Source organism: Antrostomus carolinensis, unplaced genomic scaffold (assembly GCF_000700745.2).
Source record: "Antrostomus carolinensis isolate BGI_N321 unplaced genomic scaffold, ASM70074v2 scaffold14329, whole genome shotgun sequence".
In the NCBI taxonomy this organism is placed as follows: domain Eukaryota; kingdom Metazoa; phylum Chordata; class Aves; order Caprimulgiformes; family Caprimulgidae; genus Antrostomus; species Antrostomus carolinensis.
The window spans coordinates 28,385-42,837 of NW_010339355.1; the positions used below are offsets into that span (position 1 = coordinate 28,385).

The 14,453-nt window shown below is 36.5% G+C and overlaps 1 protein-coding gene across 1 annotated transcript in view; it reads left to right on the forward strand.

Moving 5' to 3' along the window:
• PTPN4 (protein tyrosine phosphatase non-receptor type 4) overlaps nucleotides 1–14,453 on the forward strand; it is a 67,075-nt gene that overhangs the window by 22,837 nt on the left and 29,785 nt on the right. The window contains exons 10-12 of the mRNA XM_010175820.2: nucleotides 3,391–3,454; nucleotides 9,780–9,952; nucleotides 12,966–13,034. Coding sequence (XP_010174122.1) covers nucleotides 3,391–3,454; nucleotides 9,780–9,952; nucleotides 12,966–13,034 — 306 coding nt within the window. The remainder of the gene's footprint in view (nucleotides 1–3,390; nucleotides 3,455–9,779; nucleotides 9,953–12,965; nucleotides 13,035–14,453) is intronic.

Consider the following 14,453-nt stretch of genomic DNA (forward strand, 5'->3'; position numbering starts at 1 on the left):
TCTTTTGCAGTCAAGGTACCCCTGGAAAGCTTTGTTGCCTTTTACATCCGTTGCCTGTTGCAACTATGGTTGTACTTTGGCTTTCCTAGTTTTATCTCTTAATGCCTAGGCAGTACTTCTGTGTTCCTCCTTGGTCATCTGATCCTGCTTCCACATCCTGTCACTTCCTTTTGTGTTTGAGCTCAGTCAGCAGTTCCAGGTTCATCCAAGTTGGCCTTCTCCCATGCTTGCATGTGTTCTAGCACATCAGAATTGTTCTGGATTGAGAAGATTGTCCTTTTATATTTGCCACCCATCCTCAGTTCCTGTGCCTCAAAAGGCAGCTTTCAAGGGATTTTGCCTACCAGATCTCTGAGCAAGCTGGAGTTTCTTCTCCTGACCTCTCCAGGGTTGTTTAGTCTGCTGCATCCCTCCTCAGGTCCCTGAGGATCTTTAGCTTCACCATCTCACAGCTGCTGGAGCCAAGTTTCTTTGACTACTAAACATAGACAGTCCTTCCTTGTTTGTGAGTTGTGTGACCAAGAGCATCTTCACTAGCTGACCAGTCCAGAACCTGTGTCAAAGAAGTCTTAGTCAAGAAATTTGCTGGATTGCTTGTGTCCCGCTGTATCACCCTTCAGGCAAGGGCTGGGGTAGTAAAGTCCTTAGTGAGAATCAGGGCTTGATATAATGAGACTTCTACCACATGTTTGAGTACAGTCCTCACTTTAGACTAGGACTTATAAATAACTCTTAATTTTAAAAGATATATCTTATGATTTAGGATGTCTGAGGTGACTAGAGAATGGAAAATCATACCAGGAAAATATTATTGATGCCTGCCTGTTCTTACTCTCTTAGTTGGGTATGCACCATTTCTGACAGAGAAAGGAAACAGAGGCAGACATGCCTTCTGCTTTGGCAGAATATGGATATTCTTATTTAATGACTAGCAGGGTATTAGCAGTGCATATGAACTCTGTCTTATCTGCTGTATTTTTAAAAAATAACTGAGATTCAGCTTTGCTGAGTCATTTCTGTGTACCTGAATGGGGCCTCTTATGGGCTGAGTTAGACCTTATTGGCTCATGTTATAGTTTTGAATCTGTTACAAATTATTTCAGGCTTAAAAGGCATCTGACCTCACTCTGCCTAAATTGTGGGGGGAGGTTAAAAACCAATGTGTATAGCTTTCATCCTTATCATTCTCCTTGAGTCTGTAAATCACCAAAGGCAGCAATTCCTTTAGCAGAAAAGGGGATAAAAGAGTAAAAGGTAGTAGAATGTTTTTATAGATTGAAAAATTTTGATTTATTTTCAGGTGTGCTGTTGGCACGCTAAGCAAATCTGGTATGTTGTAGAGTGTGTGCAGTTCATTTTTTAGAAGAGGTATATAGTAAAATACTATTTTAATTGCCCTGTACCCCAAAATTTTAGAAAACTAATCACAACATACTTCTGGTTAACTGCAGCCTAAATAGGCTAATAAAACTTTTTTGTTTTTTCCACAGTCAGACTGCTATAATCACTAGTGTCTATCCCATCCAGCAAATTTAGGACCCATCTCTAATTATTCTTAAGCAACTGTTTGTCACAGGAGGTGCTAAGAAAATTCCTGCATTGCTGATGAAATAATGTTATTTTGGTAGACAAGTTGTAGCCCTCTTATAGTTTCTAATCCTCGAGAAACTTAACTTCAATAGCAACAATTTATTAAGAAGTAAAAAAAAAAAATACAATACAAAGTTATAGGTGCTACTTTTTTGGTGACTAATGGGAAAGCTATGAAAGAAAAAAGAAATGGGAAAAGATTTATATAATTTATAGATTTATAAAGATTTATATTTAAAGGCTAATATTCACAGACTTCCTTTATGTTATTGGAGACAGAAGCTCTCTCAACAAATTAAGACATCCAAGTTAGGTTCCTGCTTTGAAAAATCCTGTGGAGAAAAATGTCTCCATTTGATTTAGTTAAGATGATAATTTCTATATAGAGATATCCAACTTAGTTGTCTGTTAATGTTTTGCTTCTCATCCTTCCTAGTCTAGAGGGGTTTTTATTCAACAAGGTGATTAATATACAAGTAGTAATTCCAGTCACTGTTGAGATCCCTGTATATTCTTCATTAATAAGTTTATCTCAAAAATTGTAGCACTATCTTCACTGACATGGTTTTTTGTTTTGTTTTGTGGTGGGGTTTTTTTGCAGTTTGGGTTGTTGTTTTTTTTTTTCCCTTTTGTAGCTTTACCAACCCAATATAGTGACTTGAAGTACAGGGACCATCAGAGATGACAGTTAAGATTACAAAGGGTGCTCTGTATAAACCTGTTGTGTAAAAAGGTTGGTTGTATGTAACCCCTGAAGAGTTTGCTGTGCAATTTCCCACAACTTTACTATGTGATTGAGATTCTCTTTTACTTTGAGTTTCATGACAGTTGTCAGTGAAATCTCCTTTGAGTGAGGTAGCATTTGCATTGTGTTCCACCGTCTACACTATGGTATCAGTTGTTCCTTTTCAAGTCACAGAAATTACTATATTTTTTCTTGTTACAATAGTAACCTTGATTTTAATCTTGACCAAAATAACACTCTTGTGTATTTAATAAAGGATGTGCACTGTCCTAATACTGCATTTCTTTGGAAAAGTATGCAATTAGATTGTGATAGAAATATGGCCTGTCTTTTCACATTTAGCATAGCTGGCACTGCAGTGACCATCCCACATTGTCTGGAATTACTGTCAGCATCTTATATGTTTATAGAAAATCTGGAAGACAAAAAGATCTGTAGGCTGTTTTGTTGGTTTTGGTTGTTTTTTTTTTTTACTGGCATGTGATATTTTAAATATTTTTTCCTCCTCATAGTATGATGATTTTTTGTTTGTTTGTAACTTTGTAAATAGCAAGATCGCAAGTCCTTATCTCTGTGCTTATATCTCGACTTAGCTTATTTTAGTAAAACAAGTTCTGGTTATATCTAAAGACATGTAAGAATATAGAGAAAGAATGTATTTAAAGAATCAGGTGAAGTTCAAAGTATTTGTTTCATAGTCTAAGGGATAATGAAAGCAGTCTCAGAAAAAGAGAACATCTGGTTGGAATGACCTGGGGATAGAACAGCTCTTTGGACTTTGGAACTGGGAAAGATACTTAAATTAGCAACTGCCCTAGGTTTAGAATGAAAACAAGTGAATTTGATAGATAACTTAAATATATGACTCATAAACTTCAAATTATACAAGCTATTTTATATAATCTTTGATCTTGTTTTTTGTCTATGGAAATTTCATGGAAATGAAATGAAATCTGTTTTCTCTAGAAAGTGTGTTTTCAGTAGGTGTATTTAAGCCCTTAACCATGATTCAGTATACTAAGTGTTTAAATATTGTGATTTTATTTTTCATTTAGGTTGAAGATTGTAAAAATTTCTTTTAAGTGCAAACAGTTTTTTATTCAACTTAGGAAAGAATTGGTGAGTAATGTCTTAAATTTCATCTCAAAAAGTAGGAACAATGAAATTTCTCTATACTGCATGTCTGCATTATACTGACTGATATTATGTTAATTCTTGCCTTTATCTGCAATTAAAAGTCCAGTTTCACCAATATTCTGGCTATTTCAGTTCTGAAATGGGAATTAAAATGCTTTAGAAGACTTTTTAAAATTTGATTTGCCTTATATTTAAGATAAGTTTAGTTTTACATTTGTATGCAGGAAGTGTAACTTGCTTATATAACACAAATGTTGAAAAGCTTGAAAATAAATCAATATTGAATTTAAATTTCGGAAGAAACCAAATTAAAATTAAAGGTAGTGCTTAATGCTGCTTTGGTTGTAAATGTGCTTGTAAGTAAATGTTTCATTAAAATATGCTGATTTGTATTATTCAGATTCAGTAATGGAAGTTTAATAAGAATTTATTACTTATATTTAAACAGAAGATATAATAATGTCTTTGCAGTTTTAAATTATATATGGTAATTTTTTTATATCTGCTTTTAAATTTGCTGGGGAAAAGTTGAAGCTTTCTGTGAAGAGTATGTTTCACTTCTTGTGGTGTGTGTTTGCTACCCTATGAAACACCACAGGACCACTGTGCATTTAATTCAGCAAGAAATGGATTGTTCCATACCTCCAAGAGATTAGAGTCTAAACCCATCACAGACATACCACTGGGGAAGGATGGAGGAATTAATTAAAAATATTACTATGTGATTAACTCAGATTAGTTAAAAGGTTTTGTGCAGTTCTTATAGCTGAAAGGATTTGAAGACCTGAAATGCAGAGTTACTGACTAGATAAAAAAGATGGATTCTAGGCAGAAATGCATCCTGAGTACTATAGGACTATTCCAGGTCTAGAGACAGTGTAGTTAAACAAGAAAAATATAAGGAGGAGACACCTGTTATGTCAGATCAGGGCAATGGCTGGTGACTGGTACTGAAAACAGGAGTCAAGAAGGTCCTTTAAAATGAGGCCCAGGAGTTTGTGGTTTTCACAAATGGAACTACCTCCCCACATGCAGACACTTTATTGTGTATTAGTTAACAGAAGTGTAACCCATGTGCTTGGAGCAGTGTAAGTAGCTATCAGTTCAGAAGTAGAATAAGAGGATTTAGAGGATTTTGGAGTAATTATGTGTAGAAAGAAATTGACTTTGACTATTACATGAAATAAACAGGTGCATCTGTCAATGTGAGCAGAAAAATGGTAATGATACAAAAGAGGTGGGGGGAATATTTTGTTGTGGTGACACAGGTATTTCTTAGTACCCTACAGGTGCTATAGGCTAGTTCTCAAAGGCAAACTGATCTCTGACAGCCCAGAGGTCAAATTTTGTCCTGATACCAGTGTGTGTAACTTCCATTACAGTTGCAGGAATGATGTATGTAGATCTGAGATGAGAATTCAGAAGTTAAGAACTGCAGTTGCTTTCTAAATCAGAACTTGAAGAAAAGGCTGTAGTAACAGAGTTCAGGACCTTGAAGACTGAGATAACCTAGATATAAAATTGGATTAAGTACTTACTGTACTTGACTGTTTTCTGCAGGAAAAAAATATTCTGCATATAGTTGAAAGTAATATAAATAGCTTTCTCATCTTGTTTTTTCTGTTGCTTTTTAATACTCTGCATATCGTTACTTGCACCAGAATGTAGTATGTGTAACTAATGTAACTTCTCTTCTGAGACATCTTATCCAAGCCAACAAATTAAAAAGCTTCGTACTGTTTTTCTTTAAACTCTATGTATCAGATGAAAACTGATGGCAGGAACTTAATTTTCATTCATTTCAAGTCATGAATATCTTAAGATCAAAGCTTAAATTTGGCTTCCAAAGAAGACGTACTTTAACTAATTTTTTAATCAAACTTAATATGAAAATTGCTATTTCCAGAGCTACTTTCCCTGAGTAGACTCGTAGGATAGGATTCATCTCACTTATGTTCAGCTTCAGTTAGGTTAAAAGAACATATTTTCTGTTTCATGATAATTAGCTAACCAAAGCTTATCATTAGACTTCCTCTATAGTAGCAAGACACATGCAATGAAACACCATGGAGGAATTAGAAGTACATTTTAGGATGGATTAAGTTGCTCTCTGGTGGCATATGCTTACTTGTGCTTTCACTTCCATTAACAATAAAGGGAGTCTAAATGACTCTGTTTAGGCAGCAGAAACTAGGTGAAGTGACTCAGTGATTGCACATTTGGTGTTTAAAATATCTCTGGTCTGGTGCTTTGAGTGTATATTTAAAAGCACTGATTTACGGTATGGCAGTGCAAATACATTCATGGTATGCTGATGAAGTGTTTCAAAGGGTGTAAATATATAGCAAATTGTACAGCTGAGTAACTGTGTTTATCCTGATGCAAAGCTGAGGTGAAGGTTAAATTAGTGGACTTGGGAGAGGAATTTTCCAGTGTTTTGTTGCTGGATTTTTTTTTCTTTTCCAAATTGGGCATCATATGCTTTTAAGTAGTCCTAAACAGATAGTTTTTCAAACACTGCTAATGAGTGTTGAGAGCTCTTAGTTGCAGCTGTCCTCAAAAGTGCAAGTGCCTTATCTTTTAATCACGTCTTAAATTTATTCCCTGAGTTGGCATTGCTTAGAGGCATCAACATAAGTAAAAAATTATTTGCCTATGTTTAATAGATTATATCTGTGTTTAAATAAATCACTTAAAGGAAGTCAGATGAAGCAGTTTAATGTCAAAGTCATTTTCCACTGGTAGCATAATACAATCTGGAATGGAAGCTGGTTGTGCATTCTGGCAATTGCATAGCTGGAGCACGCATTCACTGGAGTATATTTCCTTTCCATTGTTTCTTTATGATTTTGTGGGGGAAAAAGAATGAGAATGTTACATGTATGACTTCTTCATGCAATATTAGAAGACCTCTGAGCCATAACTTCAATGGCAGGTTTTTTCACCCTATTTTTGTTTATTCTGCCTGTTCCATATGCTGCTTCCCTTACATGCTTTGAAGCTGTTTAAGAATAATTCAGTAGTTTCATTTTTCTAGATGTTTCCCTAAGCTTCTTTGTTTTTAGTTAGTTGCACCCTTGGCTGTTGTAATGTCAACAGTCAGCATCAAACTCTTAATGCTGTCCAGCATACTTTAATGGTCTCGATTCTTTGACAGTCAAATAAGCTGTTCAGTGTGTTCTTTTCCTCTTCTAGAGATGACATATCCACTGAAAAATTGCTTGAGTCTGTAACAAAACAGTATCAATATTTGGCCATGACTAAGACCTGATTTTAGTGTGTGGCCAAAATGATGTTTGTTGATTTTATTTATTTACTCATTTTTTAATTATAGATTATGTACGTGAAATTTGAGCTTTTAATTTTTTCTTCTCACTGACTTTTAGAAAGAACTTGTGGTAGAGTCACAAGGTGATGTATGAATCACAAGGTGATGTATGAATCACAAGGCGATCTATGGGCTGATCTGCCCAAGTACATACTTGATCTTAAGTAACATGGCATTCATTAGATGCCTAGTTAATTGTTGCATAATCTTGTTGAAGTTTCTGCCATTTGGTTTTTGCGTGAAGAGCAGATGCTGTTGGCACAATCTGTGTTGCATTTAAGCTGCCACAGGACTTTTGTCCACTATTTGTGGAACATCTTGAGTCTCTGGAGCATCTGCTGCTTATAAAGGAGAAGTCTTTTTGTCTCTCTCAGAGTGGGAGTAAGGAATTTTTGCTTTGTTCTGGGATTTTTCTTTGTTTAGGAAAAGTGAAAGAGACCCACTAGAGAATGTTTTTCAACCCAGTTTATCTCCTGATTAATGAGACCCACTCTGAAGTCCCTGTTTCAAATCAGGTAAAGGTGGATTTGAATGAATGTCCCCAACCAAGGTGAATGTTGAAGGGCTGAGCTGTCCTATGCGAGAGCAACACCAACACCCATTCTGCTTTTTCCGTTTGCTTTTTGTCCTTTTAATAAAAGGAACCACAAACATGACTTAGACTTTACTTTGCCCTGTCCCTTCAGTGATTCTTCTTGGATTCTGTAGGTACCCTGCCACATGGAGTACATTTGTAAGGTTATGATTTAAATGAACTTGCATGGTGGTATTTGACTTACCTGTAGTTCCACTCTTGGGCCCTGAGCCTCTAGTCACCAGTATTGCATTCCAGCTGCTTCACTCTTCCACCTCTCTGTAGCAAGCTGTTTTCCTCTCTCTAATAGGAAATATGGACACAATTAGTAATTTCACAGCAGAATCCAACTTTGACTCCCTCAGGTAGTCTTCTAACACCGAACAGACCTAAAACCCTGAAATACCTGTATGTCATTGTCATACCATAGAGCATTCAGCATCTTCCAGGAGCCTTGTGCTGTTAAAACCTTCTCATAGGCTGCAGTGTAACCATCCTGGTATTTTATGTGGTTTTCAGTGAAGTACCATGGACGTTAACAAATGTTGCCCTGGGGTTTTACCCTGAGCCCACATTGATTCAAACCTGCTGTTTTCAGGGAAAACGCGGGCAATCTTATTCTAAATCCAGCTACCAGACAGCGGTAGAACCAGGGCTTGCACCCCAGAATCATCATCAAAGATTAATTTCAAGTGCCCAGCTTACATTTGTGTTTTAAAGAACCTGCAAGGGTGGATAGGAAAAAGTTGGGTGCACTTAGGAGCCCGTATGTTACACACTAATTTACCTTAAAGATTGATTCTTAGCTGTAATTGAGATGAAGGGTAGAGTTTGAGAATCAGTTCTCTCTGCACTGCAATGAAAGCCTTAAAAGCTATGAATAGAACTATTGTTAAGGTACCTTTAAAAGCTCTAACACACCAAGTTCCTGTGAAAGTGCTGTTCTGCATTACAATTAAGCTGATCTAGCTGCAGCTCCTCATCATGCTACCAGCTCCCCCTTCATGCTTCATGCCTGATCTAGTGATCAGATGGTGGCATCGGAATCAGATCAGCTCATTGTCTGGAATACAAACTGTGGGAAACAGCAGGATTTTTTTTTTTTTCTCCCAGCCCATAATTATAATGCTTTAAATGTGACATGAAGATCCATGATCATCGGCTCATATAATTTGTCACATTCTCTTTTCCAACAGTGTGAAAGGCTGACAGAGCATTTAAATTTGCTACCTCATGAGAACTGTTTGTTGGAAAACTAAAATCTTAGCTGGTTTGTCCTTTACTGGATCCAGACGAGGCAGTCCATATTTTACTTAGTTCCTTTCTTGCAGAATAATAATGTATTTTGGTTATGTTGTTGTTGTTGTATGTTTACATTGTTGATAAAGCCTTTTTTAACTGAATAGGTAATGGAATTAATTACTGTTGCCTTGTTTTCATTTTTAAGTACTTCTGTTAACATGTCTAGAAAATTCAGAGAACAGTTGGCAATACTTGGAAATTAAGAAGAGAGATATAAGTATCTTTTAGTTTCTTGCATATAATTTCTTGAATTTCACCGATACTCAGAATTTGCTGTTTACTTTTTAAATCCATTTTATTCTTTACCCTAAATTCATCATGTGTCTGAAAATACAGTGTTGTTGTTAGTCGTTAGTCGCAACTTCCCAGATACAATATTGAGAGAAGAGTTGCAGGTCTATGCCCTGGTATCTCCGCAGAGCTAAAGGTGAGCAGGCCAGCAAAAGTTTAACTTGGAAAAGGAGTTTACTGCTAAGTGAAAATAGTTTAAGGTGCACTAAATGTTGTGGAGGATTTAGTATTGTGAAGAGAAAGCAGAATGATGATATTTTCTGGACTATAAAGGTTGTAATCAAGCTCCCTCAACAGGCAGAATAGTTTAGCTTGCTGTGCAATTTTGCTTCTTTCCTTTACCAGGAATCTAATTAATTGTTTAGAAGTGGGTGTATCAGTCAATAACTGTTCCCAGTCTCTAACTGGTGCATGTGCATGACAGTGCTTTGTCTTAACTGTAGTAATCTTGAAAGAGGGAGGCATGTTGCCTTTGAGTTCTTGAATCACAGAAATTTTCTAATGCAGTTTAGGTCCTACCTTTTGGGACTATTTCTTCCCATCTAGGCTTATTTCAATATTGGTAAACACAACCTGTGAGCAGGCTCATTTAAAAAAGAAAAAGTGTCTATAAACTTTAAAATTCCTTTAAAGAAAACTTAGAGGTATTTTAAAAGAGTTTATAATACTTAAAGTTAATGTAAAATTAAAGAACCACTTCGAAAAGCATAATTTTTGAAAAAAAAAAACCTCCCAAGCCTAACAGTATTTATCTTAATTTCAAAAGTAACTGGAAGTAATTTTAACCTGAGATAAATTTTTGTCATTTTTAGCATGAATCTAGAGAAACATTATTGGGATTCAATATGGTGAATTACCGAGCATGTAAGAATTTGTGGAAAGCTTGTGTTGAACATCACACGTTCTTCCGTTTGGACAGACCGCTCCCCCCTCAGAAGAACTTTTTTGCACATTATTTCACTTTGGGTTCAAAGTTCCGGTACTGGTAAGTGCTGATTTCAAATATATGGGAAAGAGCATAAGAGAACACGCAACTCATCAATAAAATAGGGAGTTATTTAGAATCTATATTAAAAGGTGCCATAATTCAAGTAGCTTTTGAATCCTGCAACTGTTCCCCTCCCCTGTTGGCCTAAGTTTCAAATATTGTCAGTAGTTTTCTAGGATAGCTTGAAAATATGATTATTGTATTATTAGTGGTTGCTAGCGAGGCAGTAGTCTGTGATTGTCTTTGCTTGCTTACCTGCTGGGTTATGTTTATCTTAAAAATGTTGTCTCAGAACTTCAAAGTCTTTGACCTGGTATTTTTGAAAACTGATGGATCTCAGATCTTGTGTGCAGCAACAGAAACAAAACAGGCCTAAATAAAGATCAAATAGAAATCAATGAAAAGAAGCTTGTACGAGCAAAGCTCAGTTAAGCTAGGTGCATGCAAATAGGAAGTAGGTGAAGACAAAAGACATACACATTCTGCACCAAAGCCAGAAGTTTGGAAAATTAGAACAAAATTAAGTCCATAACTTTTAAGGATGAAATTAATATAATGGGGGAAAAGCTTGGAGGTGAAAAGAATGACTGTGCAATAACTATAATCCCCAATTTCTGTTCTAACAATGGAGTGGATGATGTGCTTTTCATTAAAAAAACAAACAAACAAAAAAACCCAAAAAACCACCCCTCAGTCAGTAACTGAGTTAGCTGTCTTTGCAAGTACTGCAGAATACCGATGGTTTAAATCGTGCCTGAAGTAGAGAATAATGGAGCTACTACTAATCATCCATCTGGAATGGCAACAGCGTCTGTGACGTACAAAGGGAGATGATGAAAAGCTAGAAAACACATTAACAGACTATTTCTGATAACACTTGTGAATTGCATAAATGTATAAAGAGGCCAAGTAATTCAGTGGCTAGATTTTTGTACCATCTGTTTTTTTGACCACTGTTTACAGCACCCATTTGAGAAACAGCATTCTGTGATCCTGAACAGTGTTTCAGACTTGGTTCAGTGTTCCTCTAGTGAATTTAGGGGAGCTTTTTCATTTCTGTAAAGATTTTGAATTTGAATCATTGTGGTTACCATTACAGAATAGCTGTTTGATGATGACATTCAACTTATGTTAATGTAAGATGAAAAGGGAAACGGCATAAAAATGAATAAGGTCATTAAAGTTAATGAAGCAGCCAAAAGGCTAGAATTTCTGCAAGTAGTCTGAAAGATTTTTTTTAGAGGCAGCATAATAGTAGTAATGTGGCACACAAGGAGAGGTTAAGGTCACTGGTTTTATTTAATCTGGTGAAGAGGAAGCTAAGGGGGAATTTAGTAGCAAACCTAAAGCTACTTCAAGTCTCAGAAATGATGGAGCCAAACTTGTGCTGGTAATGAGAGGTGGTAGAACAAGGGGCAAGAACCATAAACTTCACCTTGAAGATTGTAGCTGGACATTAGGAAAATTTTAGTTTTTTGGAAAAGAGGAAAATACAGAGAGCTTACTGCTTGTCAGAGTTAAAAATGTATAACCCAGGAAGTTGTTAGGCAGCAGGTTTGAAGAGAGCAGCATGGCAGAGGTTGGAAGGCTGCTCTGGACACTGTCGAATCCGATGCCCTGTTCAAACAGGGTCCACTGCAACAGATTGCCTGGGACCACATCCAATCAGGTTTTAAATGTCTCCAAGGATGGAGACTCCACATCATCACTGAGCAACCTGATCCAGTGTCTGACCACCTTCACAGTAAAAAAGTTATGTTTGTTTTGTGCATTTTGTTGTTGTGGCGGTTTTCCTTCTGTTTAAATAGGATATCTTATATTTCAGTTTGTACCCATTGCCTCTTGTCCCATCTCTGGGCTCCCTTGGGAAGAGTCTGGCTGTATTTTTTTTACTTTCCCCTTCAGGCATTTATACACACTCATTGGATCCCCCTGAGCCTTCTCTTCCTGAGGCTCAACAATCCCAGCTCGCTCAACCTCTCCTCATATGTCAGATGCTCCAGACTCTTAATTGTCTTTGTGGCCCTTTCCTTGACTTGGGGGACCCTGGAACTCGACACAGCACTCCAGATGTGGTCTCAGCAGTGTTGAGTAAACCTGCTTTCCAGCCAGTTGGCCCTCAGCCTGTGCATGGGGTTATTCCTCTCCAGGTGCGGGTCTTTGCATTTCACTTCACTGAATTTTGTGAGGTTGCAGTTGGCCCATTTCTCCAGGCTTCACACATCCATTAGTTCTGTAATATGAATGTGAAAATAGCTAATTGGGTATCAGTATCCTTTTAGGACATGGTATCCTCTGACTCTGTGCCTTGTTCTGAAGTTATAAATGGGGAAGTGGCTACAAGATGGAATTTTGCTGGTATCTTGCCACCAATTCTTAACTGTGATAGACACTAAAAAAAAATTGTATTTTTTAATAAAACAGAAATTATGAAATATTATAAAGGATCTGTGATTTGACACAAGACATCTGGTCTTATATGAAAAGTCAGCAAGTTCTAAGATCTAATCTTGGTTTTGACAAGTTGTGTAGAAGAATACAATCCTGATGTGCTTATCATCTAATTGCTTCATGATATTTTGCTGAACCATGTAGCAACTAAGTTATTAGCAATTCGGGGAATGGTTTAGGAGGAGCATGAAAGAGATGCTGTAACTTTTGATTGTGGCTATAACAGGAAGGATTATAATGTTAAGTGTTATCCAAAGATCCAAGCAGAACTTTCTTCTTGCTTTGAATTAAGAAGGAAAAGGAAGAGAAGAGAAAGCTTTATGTTATGCCTAAAATTAATTGGTCTTTGTTTCAGTTAAACTTTAATGGGAAAGAAAACCTATACTTCTGACAAATGCTTTCTAAAGTTACACTGTACTGAAGCCAGCACAATTGCTTGAGCATGACTGAAAATAGAATTTAAGGGTTTTTTGTTGAGGTTATTCCATTTTAAGCAAGAAATTGTTATCCTAAGTTTGTTGCATTTAGTGGTGTGGTTTTGTTTTGCTTTGTTTTCTAGTGGGAGAACAGAGGTCCAGTCTGTACAGTATGGTAAAGAAAGAGCAAACAAAGACAGGGTATTTGCAAGGTAAGCAATTTACATTTGTTACAAGGTCGGTAAATCTTCTGTTTGTATCTTTTTAGATGTTATGAGATCATTGTTTTCTGTTTGCAAAAATATAAAATAAAGAGCAGCAACTGTTGTCAGCTGTTGCTGGTTACTTGACTTAACCCTATTAAGGAATTTAATTTTGATATGGGAGGGTGTCTCTTTGGGGCAGCCAGAAATGGAGGATAATCTTATGACAGAAAAGTTAATAAAGGTGTTCTTTAATATTTCCCTCTATATATTTTCAAAATTCAGAACAGCCTTCAATCTGTGCAGTTTTTCACATGTACTAGCCCTCTTTGTACTGTCTTTATTCCAAAGAATGGTCTCTCTGACTGTTCCATTAAAATACTGAGTTAATGGGTATGTTTTATCCCTGATAACAACCTAAAACTGTACACAGATATTTCCTTTAGAATAAGGTACTGTCAGTGTCTTACGTGGAGAGAACAACTTTATTACTGTAGTTGTAATGAGGTATTTTAGTATGAAAAATTTGACTGGGAGTGAGCTGTTTCTGAAGGTATTCTGTCACAGAGCAGTTGGTTAATCATAGAATCTATTACTTTATTGTATTTCAGACTCCTGAGGGGTTTAGTGATTACAGCAGTCAAGACATAGATTTAGTTCTTCATTCAGAAATTATGATACAGTATTCAAAAGTAAAACTACTGCTGCATCCGTTTGGCAGTCTGCTCTGATCATTAACAGAAAGAATCCTTATGAGAAGGGAGCATGCTCTGTGCTTTTTTTTATGCTTACATTTTTGCTGAGAAAGGGAATGTCTTTTAGGATAGTTAGCCCTTAAGGAACTCTGGAGTTAAAATTTATTCTCACAGACTTTTAGTAACAAGCCCAGCAACCTTTCTCAAGTACGTACAAACACTGGTTTTTTGAGCACTGGCAAATTCTGCCTTGATTTCCTGCCCCCTCCCCTCTGACTTCTTTCCCCCTGTGCAATATAATATGAGTTTTTAGGTGGGCACAGGGTAGAGACCTAGCTCCGTATTAGAAGAATTTGGGGACAGAAGTACTTGTGACACATTTGTTCAACAGGTAGATTTTATAAGACCAATTTATTCTGTGTGCTGTAGAACTATTTTTTACTCTGTTTTACTTTGGGACTCTGGTTAGCTTTTTACTTTGGACAACTTTTTTAGTTCTTGGAAGACTCAACTGAGTTTTATTTCTTTAAATGATGGTTACAAATCAGTTAAAAACTATTTTTCTTGTTGTGCTCTGAACTTGGCAGTTCCTAACAAATAAGTAGGGTGGAGGAGAGCTGATACTTGGTTTCGAGGAGTATATTTATTGTTTTAGAAACTTATTCAGTAGGTGGCACTCTTCCCTTTGTGTCAAAACTGAACAAGTGGTGCTAGGGTCTCTTGTATTTTGTAA